The sequence below is a fragment of the Asterias amurensis genome, chromosome 3, assembly GCF_032118995.1.
Source record: "Asterias amurensis chromosome 3, ASM3211899v1".
In the NCBI taxonomy this organism is placed as follows: domain Eukaryota; kingdom Metazoa; phylum Echinodermata; class Asteroidea; order Forcipulatida; family Asteriidae; genus Asterias; species Asterias amurensis.
The window spans coordinates 23,986,673-24,002,726 of record NC_092650.1 but is presented as its reverse complement, the minus strand read 5'-3'; the positions used below and the strand labels follow the sequence as shown (position 1 = coordinate 24,002,726).

Below are 16,054 nucleotides of genomic sequence, written 5' to 3'. Positions count from 1 at the left end.
TTGAAGTCATCGGTCTCCTCTCAACCTTTGCTGTTATGTTTCCATATTTTAGATCTGTACCCGAGGGAAAGTTTTTGAAACATGACCTTTCGTGACGTCTTATATTTTATTACTTCTTTTTGTATTTTAGTAAATTTAAGGCAAATACTATTAGCTTTATTTGTTCAATGTATACGTTACGTTGTAAGCTGATTGAGTTGCCGAAATGTTTTATTTTTAAGATTTTATTTTTGCCCTACTTCGATTGAAATGTTTGTATTTTGTTTCACAAACATGCTGAATGTTACATTTGGTTTTGTGGGCCAATGTTATATTCAGAGTGACTTTGTTAATATCTTAGGGTCTTTTTTTTCCAGATCAATTTCATCTTGGATTGGTTTTTTTTATGACGTTTATGGAGCCGTGAACTCAAAATGGTATTTTCTTTTTTTCTTTCTTTTTCTCCAGATAATGGAAAGAAACAAGGTATAAGAACAGCGCTTTGATTCCCTCCTCTTCTGATGCACCATGACTGCTGTTGAGCAAAACTCCATGGGTGACATTGGGGAGTTTCCTGACCCACCGTTACAGGATCTACCACTAGCTAAAGTAACCAGCAACATGTTAAAAGACAAACTCCCTCCGTTTTCAATGGAGAACTCGCTCTGCAGTGATCTTCCAACAACAGGACCTGATCACGCTGCTGCAGCAGTCGGAGACGAGTTGAAAGTAAATGGCGATTCCAATTCCAAAGACAGCGAACCCAAGAGCCAACACGAGAACGGGCCTCGAAAAGAAAATGGTCCACCTGAAGATGTGGCTTGTTCAGAGTGCCACGGACAGTTCAACAGTCTGCAGTTGTACATGGAACATAGTTGCAAGGCCTCTAAGTTCCCCAAGCAACAACAAAATGAAAACGTTGAAGACACTGACGCAATCGCAGAGAGTGATGGAGCTGCGTCAATCAACGGTGACGATAGCGAACTGAGCGATATCGAGAACTTTGAAGGAGAGATTGTCTACCGACCGGATGGGTCTGCTTACCTTATGGACGGATCTGAATTATCTGATAGTGAAAGTGCCCAATGTGGCTCCAAAGAACTAGACACCCTGGGTAGGCAGCCCTTAAAGGACACTGGAAATATGTCTGCCTTTCCCGGTATTGTGAACTCTCTCCATATACCCGCCTATATGACTATGGGGAACCTGGCTCCATTTAACCTGGGCCAGCTTGCAACTCCTATAGTGCATAGCTTCCGCGTTTACGACGTTAGAACAGGAAAGGGGGATAGTCAGGAAAGTTCAGAAACTAAAGCCGATGAGGAAGGACAGCATTCTGCCAATGAGAATGCAATGGAGGGCCATGGTAAGCCCATCCTTATGTGCTTCTTGTGTAAACTGTCATTTGGATTTGCCAAATCCTTTGTAGCCCACGCAAACAACGAACACAAACTGACTCTGAACGAGGAGGAACGGCAGATAATGGCCCGTAAGAGCCAGTCCGCTATCATACAGGGTCTTGGCAAAGAGAAAAATCCCCTGTTGTCATTCCTCGAAGCCACTGCCATCAAATCGCAACCTAGCCATCTACAAAACTTCAAACACACGCCACCTTCCACTGATTATTTGCACTCGATGTTCTCTTCAGCTGCCTCGTCAGTAAGCTATGTGTACCCTGTTAATGTTGCCATCAGTACTAGCTCACCACACACAACCAGTGTCGTCACTGCTACCTCAACTCCCAAAATGCAGCATATTCGTGTTGAGGCTGCTGGCAGAGAAGCTGTCGCGGACACTGAAACGGACGGAAGGCATTCACAACAAAAAGAAACAGCCCCTGGTCTTTTGGCTATTGCCAAAAGTGAAAACCAATCTTCAGGACCAAATCAAGACAAAGGTACATCCTTGGACAATGACAAAAGTATTGCAAGAAAGGATGGCTTATTGTCAGCTGAGCAATCTGAAATAATCCCAAAGGACCATTCTTCTCCCGAGAAGTGTAAAGCCAAAAGACACCCTGATGGATTTTTGGCACAGGACAGTCACAAACTGTCGGTCGAGCTAAACGCTTCCAGATCACCAGCTGCAGACAACGGGACTTCTGGCAGTCACAATTTTTCGACCAATTTTCTGCTTGAGCCAGGGAAACCAGTGGTGAGGTACAGCCCAAGCCCAAGTGCCAGTTCAAATTGCCAGACACCCCACCCACAAGAGGCTGAATCTCCTGATCCATCGAGCCTTGCTGAAGAAAACCTTCCCGATGGGAGCCCATCCCCCAGACCAAGCAGTCGAGACACCTGTACTCCCTCTGATTGCTGTTCTTCCAGCGGACGGAATTCTAGCAGTGTGGAATGCCCAAAGTGTGACATGGTCCTGGGCTCTTCACGTTCACTAGGCGGACATATGACCATGATGCACTCGCGCAACTCCTGCAAGACACTTAAATGCCCCAAATGCAACTGGCACTACAAGTATCAGCAAACGCTAGAAGCTCATATGAAAGAGAAGCACCCAGAGAGTGAATCAAAATGTCCTTACTGCGAGACCAACCAAACCCATCCTCGTCTATCCAGAGGTGAAACCTACACCTGTGGATACAAGCCATACCGCTGCGATATTTGTAACTATTCCACCACCACCAAGGGCAATCTAAGTATTCACATGCAATCTGATAAGCATTTAAACAACGTACAAGAGCTACAAAACGGCAGTGACCAATTATTCATGCACACTAGCAAGGTGGGTAATGAGCTACCCCCTTCATTATCGTCTACGTCGTCAACGAAAACTAAGCCTAAGCACACCTGGCGATGCGATGTGTGTGATTATGAGACCAACGTGGCTCGCAATTTGCGCATCCACATGACGAGTGAGAAGCACATCCACAACATGATGGCAATCCAGCAGAACGTCAGCCAGATGCAGCGAGAGATGCAGACCAACCTGACTGGCTTTCAACCTGAGGAATCCATGTATATGTACATGGCCCAGAATATGCTCCCCATTGTTGCCCAGGGACCAGAAGGTATGGATATGCAGAGCATGATGAATTACAACTACGATCCAGTTGCATATGCGGCCATGGTCGGAAACATGGCCTTGGGCGTTGCTCCTACTCCTGACCAGCAGGCCAGACCAGTTCATGAAGATCAAACCGCAGTAGTAACTACAGATGACATGCAGAATAACGAACCTCTGCGGTTGTACCAGTGTTCAGTGTGCAACAAGTTTAGCACAGATTGTCTGGGTACACTACAGCAACACATCTCTAAGGATCGAAGTGAACCCAACGAGGAGCTGTGGCGTATCGTGATCGGTGATGTCCAGCAGTGTGCATTATGCAACTACACCACTCAGGTGAAAGCCAATTTCCAGCTTCACATGAAGACCGATAAGCACCAGCAGAAACTGCAACTGTTCAACCACATCAGGGAAGGCGGCAAGCAAAATGAGTGGCGTCTGAAGTACATGAATGTTGGCAACCCAATTCAGTTACGCTGTAACGCCTGTGATTACTACACCTACAGCACCGACAAGCTTCACACACACACCCACAGCAGTAACTACCGCCATGAGACAAGCATGAAGCTCTTCCGTCACCTTCAGAAAATCAACATTACTATCAACCCTGAGACACGCACCTTCCACTGCCCTCTGTGTAACTACTCCACCAAGGCCAAACTTAATTTGATACAACATGTCCAATCCTTGCAGCACATTAAGAGTGAGGAGAAACTCAACAAAGCCTCACCCAAGGAAGGGATGACAGCTGATGGTGCATTAGACCTGTCCAGAAAAGACAGACCATCACCAACTTCTACTGCATCTACCCCAAGGGACCAAGATAAAGAACCTGGTGAACCTGAAGCCAAACGTCCAAAATTACCCCAGGAGAGTTTTACAACAGGAAGGCAAAGAGGGGAGTCTCGCAGCAACTCAACCACCACACAAATATTTTCCTGCCCCTATTGCAAATACAGCAGCATAGACCAGCAACGTATATCTGCTCATGTGGTGTCCCAGCACAGCATTAAACCCCAGCCCATCTTGCGCTGCCCTCTTTGTCAGGAAGTCTGTACCAATAAGATCAACTTAGAGGTACATCTCATGGATGCTCATAGTGTCTCCAGAGAATGTATGCAGCGTCTTATGATGACCAGTGAATGGGTGATGCCAACAGCTACCAATCCTCCAGCTACACCGCCATTCATTCAAGGAACCAACCCTGCAATGGAGGCATTGGCCCAGGCAGGTCTTAAACCCCCACCAGCTGAATCCCCGGCACCTTCTTTTTTCGAATCAGCTAAAATGGAAGCACATGAGAAACCAAGAGATTCTCCAGGTCCCTCAAGTGACACAGAAAGCACTGATTTATATCGTTGCCAAAAGTGTCATCTTGTTTTTGCAAATATCGATCAGCTCTACTCTCATCAGGACCAAAGTTGTCCCCTCACTGAGCAAGACACTCCAGGTGGACCAGGATTTCTATGTTGGAAGAAAGGTTGCAACCAATACTTCAAGACAGCTTCTGCTCTTCAGATGCATTTTAAAGAGATCCATGCTAAGCGGCAACAGTCGACCAGCTCGGAACGTCATATGTATAAGTTCCGCTGCAATCAGTGCAGCTTGGCATTCAAGACGGAAGAGAAGCTCACCAACCACATGCAGTATCATCTACTACGTGCAGCTACCAAGTGTCCAGTTTGCCAGAGAATGTTTCGATCAGTCCCTGCCTTGCAAAACCACATTGAGACAGCCCATCAGGATTTGAGCAGCAGTGAACTACTCCAGTACTACAACTCTGTATCCAATGGGGACTTGGTTTCGCTACCTAAATCGGTTGATGACTCTCCAAATTGCGATGACGTTCTCAATGAAGGTGATCAGAACAACCAGTTTGATCAATCTCAGTTTGAAGGCCAGTTGGAAGCTGAATCTGTAGATGGTACCATTGACAGCTCAGATGCAGGTAGAGATGACCCCAGTCGGCAGGTGGAAACGCCAAATAGTCAGGAAGTTGATAGTCTCTCAGAAGATGGAAGTCAAGATGAATCTAAATACATCGATGATGGAACCTATGCAGATCCTAGCCGCAAATACAAATGCCATCGATGTCGTTTGGGATTTATGCGCCAGAGTGAGCTGAGTAGTCATAACAAAACAATGATGCACCGCAAAGGGGATCGCAGTCTGACTGCTTTCCAACTTCAGAGGTACTGGGATCCCAATCGACCATATAAATGTGATGTCTGCAAAGAATCCTTCACCCAGAAGAATATCTTGCTTGTCCATTACAACTCTGTCTCTCATTTACACAAACTGAAGCAGAGCCTGAATGAACCCACCGAGCCAGATACATCAGCAGATACCAGTGATGGTAAGCCATATCGTTGCAATTTGTGCAAAGTTGCTTACAGCCAAGCCACGACATTGGAGACACACATGCGCTCTGTGCTTCATCAGAGCCGAGCAGCCAAACAAGAGCTTCAAGGAACCAGTGCTGAACGTGAAGAATCTACATTGGACCAGACAAGAGGTGCAACCGAGAATGGTGATCTTGTATCTCCTAAACCATCAGGGATGTCTACTCCATCACAGCAGGCACAAGAACTGCAGTCACAGCAGCTGCAACAAGCCCAACAAATGCAGTTACAGATGCAGCAGATTCAACTTCACCAGCTGCAGCAATTGCAGCAGGCACAATTGCAGCACTTCCTTCAACAGCAAGGAATTAGTCAGCTCCATTCAGAAGCTGCCCAGCAGCTCCAGGCAGAACTAGCTCTTGCAACGCTAGCTGGTTTTCCCCCAGGAATGATGCTACAGCCTGGTCAGATGCTTCCTCAACCGAGTGTCTTCAGTTGTAACAAATGTTCATCAGTCTTTGTGAGCCAAGAGGCCCTTGTTCAACATCAGCTTACACAATGTGGAAACTCTCCTTCATCAGAGAATGCTACCACACCAGCCACACCACCAGCAACCCCAAAGCAAAGCATCCCTGAGATTTCAAACAGTCAGCAACCACGTCGTATTCGAACCTCTCAAGTCCAAAGAAAGCTCTTGGAAAGCTATGGATTCGACCTTGTTCAACAGTTCAATGAGTTTGCTCAGGGTTTACCAGCCAGTATTGCTCAAGAGGACAAGTTCTACTGCAGCGATTGCTCCAAAGAGTTTTCAAGTATTTTTGTCTACAAAGCCCATTTAGAAGAGCTTCACAAGAAGGTGCTAACCATTAAGGAGATCGAGATGTACTCGCAGAAGTTTAAAGAGGAGCTTATTGAGAGCAGTCTCGAAGAGGAGAGAGAAAGGATCGAAAGTGAGAAAGATGTCAAGGAGGAACAACCTGAACAGAATGGGGAAGTCAAAGAAGAACCCGGATCTGATGCACTATCCCAGGTGCCGTTATCTGAGGAGCAGTATGCTACAGCTCAGCTTGCTGCAGTGCAGTATCTACAGCAAGCACACCAGCAAGGCCAGATATCTGCTGCCCAGGCCATGCCTCCCCCACCTCCTCCACAAATGCTGCTGTCAAATGCATTTCCGCTCTCAATGATGCAGCCCATGCAGACTCTCTCTGGCATGCAAAACTTCAACATGGTGCAAGGAATGAACTCGGTACAGGCCACCATGCCTGCTATGCAGGCCGTTCAATATGTGGATCCCAACTACATGCAGAAGTCTCCAAAGCGGGCTCGCACACGAATTACCGATGACCAGTTGAAAATTCTAAGAGCCTACTTTGACATTAACAATTCTCCCACGGAAGAGCAGATTGCAGAGATGTCCCAGAAGTCTGGTTTGCCACATAAAGTTATCAAGCACTGGTTTAGAAATACTTTATTTAAAGAGCGACAGAGAAACAAAGATTCTCCTTACAACTTCAACAACCCACCCACCACCACACTTCAAGATGCAGAGAAGTCAGCTCAAGCAAAGGCCAAGCAAGAAGTGGCAGCTGCCCAGGCAGCTGCTTTAGCAGCAGAGCAGGCAGCAGCAGCCTGTGCAGCAGCTGCTGCGGCTGCTGCTGCAGATGCACGACATTCGTCACCATCACCCATTTCATCCATCAGTGGTTCTGGCAGCAGAAAAAGGAGCAAAGCGGGAAGCAGTTTTTTAGCCGATGGTGCCTCCCCTTGTCTGTCACTACCTTTATCATCTACAATGCCTATGATGGCCTTGCCACCAGCACCCATGGCGTCAGCCTCTGCCTCGTTGCCTGTTTCTACAGCCATTCTCAGTGCTCCTCCTATTCCTGCACTATCGGTATCTCCAAAACCAGAATCAAAACCTGAGAAAAAAGAAAGTGTGAAGTCAGAGACTGTTCCTGAGAAGAGTCCTTTTCTACCCGATTGGTCTCAGCCTAAATCACAATCACCACCACCACCCATTGAGGAAGCCCCAGTGAAAAGCAAGCCAAGTGACATGGATGTTTTCAGCAAGTCAGAAGAGTCCTTACTTAAGCCCCCTGTCAAACGAGAGCGAGAAAGTGTTGCAAGTGTGAGTTCAGTAAACAGTGTCTTCACATCAGACCCACAGGGAGTCAATGTTTTTAGATCATCGACCCTAACATCTTCACCTACTACGCCTACCTCAACCCACTCTGAGCTGGGCTCCCCAATACTTTCACCGATTTCTCCAGCAACCCATGGGATGCCGTCTGCCACCTCCCCAACAGTGAGTTGCAGTGGTTCAGGATCCAAGCGGTCAGGTCGCACACGCTTCACAGATTATCAGGTCAAAGTCTTACAGGAGTTTTTCGAGAATAATGCCTACCCCAAGGATGATGACCTGGATAACATGTCCCGCCTGTTAAACCTCAGTCCTCGTGTGATTGTAGTTTGGTTTCAAAATGCCAGACAGAAAGCACGGAAGATATTTGAGAACCAACCTCTGATTGACAGCGGGGATTCTGAAGGTGAGTGTAGCAACCGCTACAAGCGTACCCCCGGTATGAACTACCAGTGCAGCAAGTGCTTGTTGGTATTCCAGAGATTCTATGAGTTGATCAGACATCAGAAACTCCACTGTTACAAAGAAGATGAAGGTAGCAATCATTCATCTCAAGTCAGTCCAAGTGGTGGTCCTCCCTGTACTTCGCCAATTGCTAAGAGCACAGCCAGCAGCACTAGCAGTGTCACCTCTGACACTGTGTTCACCAAGTCCGAGGAGAGGAATCCCAAGTCCGAGGCTGAACCTAAGGCTGAATCCAAATCTTCCAGTTCGACCCAGGACGGTCAGGGTCCAGTGGTGCATTATCAGTGTGAGAAATGCAGTTTGGTCTTCCCGCATTTTGACCAATGGAGGGATCATCAGCAGGTACATATGATGAATATGGGCCTATTTGGGAGCTATCTTCCCCAGCAGATGCCATACAACATGATGTATCTCTCCTACCCAGAAAGCATGAATGGTGTAACTCCAGAACAGTATCTGAATTACTTGAGTAACAAGAAGCAGAATGAGTCACCAACTAAGAGGAAGTTCTCCGAAACGAGTGATGAATTATTGGGGCCATCAACCTCTGAAAATTCAGCTGATAATGGGGAGCAGCCAAAAGACAAGCGACTACGGACCACTATATCTCCAGCTCAACTTGATGTCTTGTATGCAAAGTACCGTGAGGACAGCAACCCTACTCGCAGGATGCTTGACATGATATCCAAAGAAGTCGGTCTGAAGAAAAGAGTCGTTCAGGTTTGGTTCCAGAACACACGTGCTAGAGAGCGGAAGGGACAGTTTCGTCTCTCTGGGTTGAACCAGATGTGCAAGTGTCCATTCTGCAGGGCCCTGTTCAAATCCAAGTCAGCTCTCGAAGCCCATATCAGAACCCGTCACTTTGACCAGCAGGTTACCAACAGTCAGATGGAAGCCATCCTAGCTCAAATGCCCGAGTGTGATGAAAGCGGAATGATGAGCCCTCAGTTCGACAGCTCAACAGGCAACATGTTCTCAATAAGTCCCAGTCTCTCTCAGGACGGAGACCATGCTGTCAATTTGTCTTCCACCCACAAACTGCGCCGTAAGGGTGAAGAATTGATAATTATTTCGGATGATAGCAGTAGCCAAGATGGAGTCGAGAACCCCAATGAGTCTGGAAATTCTGATGAGTTGGGATTGAAGCAAAGATCAAGGAATGACAGCGGACGAGATTCTGAGGGGAACAGAAGGGAGATGTCTAAACAGTGGGAGGGGTTACAGTCACGGAGCGGCAGTGATTCCTCCCAGCTTCAGATGGATGAAGATAACAAGGAATCTGAAATGCTCTCACCCACCAGCAGCATGGTTGGTGAAGACTTCTACGAAAACACACTGTCTGAAGCAGGTTCTATGGATCGAAGTGAGGACTCCTACAGTAATCTGGATGAGGCAGAAAGAATGAGGATACGTGAGGCCAATAAAAGGTATCGCACCCAAATGAGTCAACTCCAACTGAAGGTGCTGAAACACTGCTTTAATGACTACCGCACTCCAACCATGCATGAATGTGAACTGCTCGGCCAGGAGGTTGGACTACCGAAACGTGTAGTGCAGGTGTGGTTTCAGAATGCAAGAGCAAAAGATAAGAAATGCAAAACTACTGTGACCAAACAGTTTGGGATGATTGGCACTTCGTCTGACGGTCTACCAGAGTCGTGCAAGCTGTGCAATGTCACCTACTCCATGTCTTTGTCAGTGAGAGATCACGTCTTTACTGAGATACACATTCGGAGTGTGAAGAAGTTCATCAACAATGAGATAGAGAAGGACTCTGAGGACAGTGCCAGATTCTTGTCACTTCAACAGAAGGTGCATGGTTCCCCCTCTCAGCAGCAGCAGCAGCAGCAGCAGCAACAACAACAACAACAACAACAACAGCAGCAGCAGCAACAGCAACAGCAGCAAGCTCTTGCAGCCAGCCAAGCATTTTTGCCTGGAGCTACCCACCCAATGATGCAAGGAGCAGGAGGTGTTAATCCAGTCGCTGCTGCAGCTCAAATACAAGCAATCCAAGCTATGCATGCAGCTCAGATGATCTCACCTCAGATGGCTTCACAACAGATTGCCGCAGTAGCTGCTGCTGCTGGAATGCTTCCTGGAGGATCTCCTCCTGCAGTGCCTGGCAAACAAGAAGGACGGAAGGAAGGAGGGGTCAAGCAGGAACCCAAAGATGAGGAGCAGGCAGCCCAGCAAGCTGCAGCAGCCCAGCAGCAGGCAGCTGCAGCTATGCAAATCGCTCAGCAGCTCAACGCGCCAGGTTCTCGCACAGACCAAGCTCTGATGTCTTACCTGTATGGCGGGGTACCCCCATATTACTCACAAATGCCCATGATGTACCCATTTTATCCCGGTGGGCAGGAAGCAGCAATGATGGCCGCCTATGAGCAATCCATGCAAGCTGCAGGGATGTTCCCACAGATGGCTCAGATGTATGGAGCAAATCCCCTGGCTGCAGCAGCACAGCTACAGTCCAAAAACCCAGAGTCCACCACGCCCAAACCGAGTACCAGTAAAGAACAGCGGGAATCCTCCTCCTTCCCTGGGGATAGGGATCGTCTCATCCTCAGGCCCAAATCCTCTACCAATCGCTACCTCTGCAAGAAGTGTGAGAAGGTCTTCACAGACCGAGATTCTGTGACGTCCCATCAGGTGACCGCCTGTTATCCAGGTCAGGTGGTGAATACGGAGGAAACTGTAGAGAAGCTTCCATCAAACCGGTTCTTGTGCCAGGCCTGCCCACGGGAGGCTCTCATCACAGAGGAAGACGTTAACAAACATCTACAGTCATCAGGCCATGAGAGGAATGCTGCACTGCGACGTAGCAGTAGCAGTAGCTCCAAGAAAAGCTCTAAACATCATCGGCATCATCATCAAAGTAAGCACTGAGTGCTCAACAAATTATTCAACCCACCAAAAACAAAAGCATTTGAGTCAAACATATTAATTAGCATAACTGACCTAAAAATCTGATATTTTCCCTGCCTGCTGGGAACGGAATGACACTATACATAAGGGGCCTTATGGTTTTGATTATTAAGACCCAAGTGTGGGTTACAAAGTTATGTGCACAAAATGACATGATGCTCAGATAACACTTTTGGCTGGGCAAATTTGCACAAGTGAACCTATGAAATTGTCTAAAAGAATTTTTTTAGACATTAACATTTTGCAGTCTTGACGAGCTGCCTTTTGTACAGTAAATTATTATGGACCAACGAGAGGTTTAATACATGAAATAGGTGCCCTCCTTTGTTTATTTAAAGGGTTTTTTTCATATCGTCTTAAACGAAGGAATTACTGTAATGCAGACCTGATATATTATGCATTGTTGATGAACTTCTTGGGTTGGTTTGATTAGGGGGTGGGGGTATTTTTGATTGATTTATTTATTATATTTTTTTAAAAGGGGAGAAGATAAGAGTAAGACGACTCAGATTGTAGTCTTCGCTCGCAGTTTGTAAATAAGCCATAATAGGAGAGTGATATTAACTGTAGTTTGATTGCGACTGGGTTGCGTTGTGGTAACGTTGGTGCGTGTAGTTGGTTAAAGATGGATTCCTTATCCCATCGGGATAAATGTAGACGAGGAGGGTTTGAAATTTTGGTTTGTTTACATCCAGTAGGAATACCAGGGTATTATAAAAGAATCGATTCAGTTTGGGATTTTAATATCTGTGATTTGACTTTTACTCACTGCGTCTTGCAGGTTCCTTTGTGAAACAGTGCTATGGTCAGATCCAGAACTTAAGATCTTTAAAAAAAAATTGAAAGTGAGATGAAAAAAAACTTGTTTGTGTGTTGATTCTGCGAAATAGAATAAACACTACTGGAACGAGTTTGTTGAAAACATTTTTAAAATGTCAACTTCTGATAACTTGGATGATGGAATGAGTAGGATTTGGGGGGGGGGGAATGGGTAGAAAGTAGAATTCTGGTGTATTAATTACTCACTGATGAGGAAGACTAGCTTGAGAATGTTTGTAGTTTAGAGTGTATATATTTATATATATATATGAGAAACCTATATGATACAGTAAATATCTATGTAAGTAGTTGGTAGTTGGCACCATGTCGCTATGTGAGAACAATATGCTTGTCATGGACCACAGTACAGCACCTCCACACTAGGATGATTCACATTATTAGATGTAGCACTGAATAATCTGGTGATGCGTTGATTGCAAAATTTATTTTTGTTATCGTTGTAGGATTGTCATCGTCTTGAATGCAATTGAAAGGGTTCTTTTTTGTTGGGGGATGGGGTGAAATATTGTGACTGCTAGTCTCGGGTGAGTTGTGCGTTCTCTTGTTTCGCCGTGCGACATCCAAGTGAATAACGTAATAGTGCATTCACTAGTATGTTTTGAATTGAGCTTGAGAATGCGACTAATCCACGAGTCAATGCAATGGAACTTGAAAAGTTCATCACCATAATCAGGATCTGATACTGCGCCGTGGATAAACAAGTTGGACGTGAAAGGGATATAAAGTCTGAGTTTGTTCAGGGCGTTACTCGACACCGATTCCTGATCGCCCGGGACATTCTGTGTTGTGATTTGTGTCAACAGTGGTCGGAGTATAAGATGGTGGGTTTGGATGATTCCTACCGTGTATCAAGTTTTAATTATTGCCAAGTGGGCCCATATAATGTAGATGTTGAATTCGCGACCTGACGGTTGGGACTAGCCGTAACCCGAGAACTCGTCAGAAAGAGCTGGCGTTTAATTTCCTGCAGTCGCACTTGAATATTAAAATGAAAAGACAACTCTTGCTGGAGTGGATGTAACCCAACCTCCCCATGGCAAGATGAAATAGAAATGTCAATAGCCAAAATGAAATGGTGCATATCCATTGAAGGGTTCTACGCTAAAAAAGAGTAGGAAACTAACATCTGAGTTATGTGCAGTTTTGCCCTTTTTACATATGATTGTCCAAGTTGGATCAGATATTATTCAAACTTGGAAATACGCTAGGCTTTATAGTCCTGTTATTCTTTTTGATAGAGCATTACTGCAAAGCAGTTCCTTTTTGTTACATTGTCGTAGTATAATTACAAGGCCTAAGTGGACAAGGTTTTTTTTTACAACTAATCCTACATATAACAGTTTATTTTGTTTAACTAATGCTATTGAATAGATTCTAGTTCCACATTAATAATTTGACCCAACGGTTAAAGGTATCACACTGTCATGACCAAAATGCTGTGATTTTGTTGGTGTTGTTATTTTTCCGCTTACTGCATTCTTATCATGAAACAACAAGCTATATGTATGATGAGGCAACAACAATGCGGGGTCTTAAGCGTTATAATTTGTTTTCTTAATTAATTTAGATCACAAGTAATTACTGTAATGAATGTATCTGAAGTACTGAAGATGTATAAAGAAAATTAAGCATAATATTGGACATAATATAGTAAGAAAATTTACTCAGACCAATGCATTACTTGTTTAATAGTCTGCCAAAATAATAGTAGATGTGTTGCACAAACTGCCTAGCAGGTACAATTGTGTTGAGTGTAGGTTCTCCACCAGTAAACAAAATCCTAGATTTTTTCTTGAACGGAAATAGCACAGATTTTTATAAGTGTTTATTTTTGGTATTAATGCTGTGTTGACATAAACAAATTAACGTCTTTGTTCCCTGCAAGCTTTGATTCAAAAAAAAAAAAATACAAAAAAATACAAAAAAATTATTAATCAAAACAAAAATGTAGACAATTGCATTGTCCCTTTTAGATATTGCTTAAAAGCAAGTATGTCTGTTTATGTTTGTTGATCTGTTTGTTCTATGTTCATGCATTATTATAAAAAAAATATCACTGGCCAAAGGAAAAAAAACAAAAGAAATATTGAAATAATTTTTCCAGAGCTTTTGAAACAAAAAGTAGAAGAAAAAAAAAGAGAGAAAAAAAAAAGAAGCTTAATGTAACCAGGTGTACATAATGTTATAAATGATGATTGAAATGTAGGTAACGCGGTGTTTTGTTACGTTTTTTGTAAGAACACCCAGTAGAGGCCTGTTTGTATGCATGCCACTTTTTATATACAGCTTGAAGCAAAACAAACAACGACCAACTTTATCGGCTTATCCGTGCTTTGCGTATTCATTTCTGCTCCTAGAACAATGTAATTTTTTCTTAATTAATTCGAATGACCAAGATATTATGGTGCCACTATATTTTATGCAGTGATCCATTTTTGGGACTCATATTAAGTATAATAACAGAGGTTTAACAATAATTGAGAAAAGAGATCGGGGGAAACGCATCCGTCTCTTTTGAATGTAATTTTGCTGCTGCTAGTGCTAGTGTTTTTGTGTCTGTAAGTGTAAAAAAAAATAGGCGACATTATTATATGCCAAATATGCAGGATTTGGTCACCTTGGTTTTGAATGGTGTTCTATATGAAGATTTCTCAAAAGTAATTGGTGACTGTGGTTGTAAGCTGATCTTTGATTTGCTGATTTCATTTGAAAATTCACACCTTGGTTGAGACCAAACTAGACAAGTTTAAGTCCTCTGTTGGTGATGGGGTGAATCAGTGAGATGGACTAATGCATCATTTGTGTTATGTCTCCTTGTGATATATGATGGTGGATTTCAAACAAATAAATAAAAAAAATAAAAAAATTAATCAACAGCACCACACTGTAAATATGATGTGCACAAATGCCAAATGAATCTTTGACAAAGAAATAAGCCAGCCAATTACAAAACCCATGGCACCTCGGTACAGATAGTAGACATCTATTTATATAGTAGGTGATTAGTTTCATTCTACCGAGCCACTTAAATGTAAACTACACAAACAGTAAAATGATGAAAAGAATGTTTATGGTGACTCATGTACATTTCACTAGTCGGGTTTTCTTTCGTTCTTTTCCTTGTTTTGATACAAAGTAGAAGATTGCCTTTCGGTAAACAAACTGAATCTTGTATAGCACCTTGTAAAGAGTGATACCAGTTTTATGTTGTCGATTTAATGTAGAAAGAAGACTTGGAACTGTTGCCCAAAATTGGATCTAGTAAACCTCAGTACAGGTTTTTGTTTATTTTATATTTTATGAACACATGTAGTTGTGATAATGGTTAACAGAGGCTTGGACGGTCATTCCTGTGGAGTGGCTCTGTGTAGAAAAATACAAAAATCTTGGTATACCATGGTGTATTTATGCACAAAACGATAATCTTAGATTATAACTGTGTCCGGTAGTGTTCGTCATAAACCACAGTACTGTTTGCTACTGTTCTGATAGACTAATGCAAGTCTAATCTTTGTGTGCACTTGTGCCAAACTGTCAAAAAAAAAAAAAAAAGGAAGAAAAAAAAGATCTTGAAAAAAAATGTTACAAACACTTGATGTTTAATACTGAGTGTGTCTTCTATTTTTGTTTGGACAAAACAAATTTTTTATAATTATTCTATATGGGATGTTAATGAACATGACAGCCCTCTGCTTCGCACCTTAAAAAGTAATGCTTATATTATTATTTTCATGCGTTTTTGTACTTTCCTATGTTCATGCAGTCATGTAATATCATATATCTGATTATTATTATTTTTCATTATGTACACATATATTTATCACATGCCAGATCAGATTCTTTTGTTTTATTTGTTTTTTGAATTATTGTTTCTTTTTCCTGATTTATTTTTGGTCATATTTTTGTTTTGTTAGTTTGATTTAGTAAATGCTTAAGAAGTTTTGTATTTCTGGTCATGTGATTAAAAGTAATGAGGTACTAAACAAGAAGATAACTGCGTACGTGTCTCATTTGTCTTAAGAAGAAAGTCCGTCTATCTTTTGCAAACAACCATGCTTACCAACCAAAAGGACTGTGGTATAAAGGCAGGAAATATTTATCGATCCGATATTCCCACCCTAGTATTAAAGACACTGGACACTATTGGTTATTGTCAAAGACTAGTCTTCTCATAAAATAACAAACCTGTGAAAATTTGAGCTCAATTGGTCGTTGGAGTTGCGAGATATTAATAATGAAAGAAAAAACACCCTTGACGCACGAAGTTGTGTGCTTTCAGATGCTTGATTTTTATACCTCAAAATCTAATTCTGAGGTCTTGACATCAAATTCGTGG

At 43.4% G+C, this 16,054-nt stretch overlaps 1 protein-coding gene across 8 annotated transcripts in view; it reads left to right on the top strand.

Moving 5' to 3' along the window:
- Positions 1-14,771, top strand: part of LOC139935453 (zinc finger homeobox protein 3-like) — a 151,328-nt gene extending 136,557 nt beyond the window's left edge. For all 8 annotated transcript variants that reach the window (XM_071930065.1, XM_071930067.1, XM_071930066.1 and 5 more), the window contains one exon: positions 448-14,771. In XM_071930065.1, the coding sequence (XP_071786166.1) occupies positions 508-10,839 (10,332 nt within the window). In that variant the 5' untranslated portion in view covers positions 448-507 and the 3' untranslated portion in view covers positions 10,840-14,771. The remainder of the gene's footprint in view (positions 1-447) is intronic.
- Positions 14,772-16,054: the final 1,283 nt, after the last annotated feature.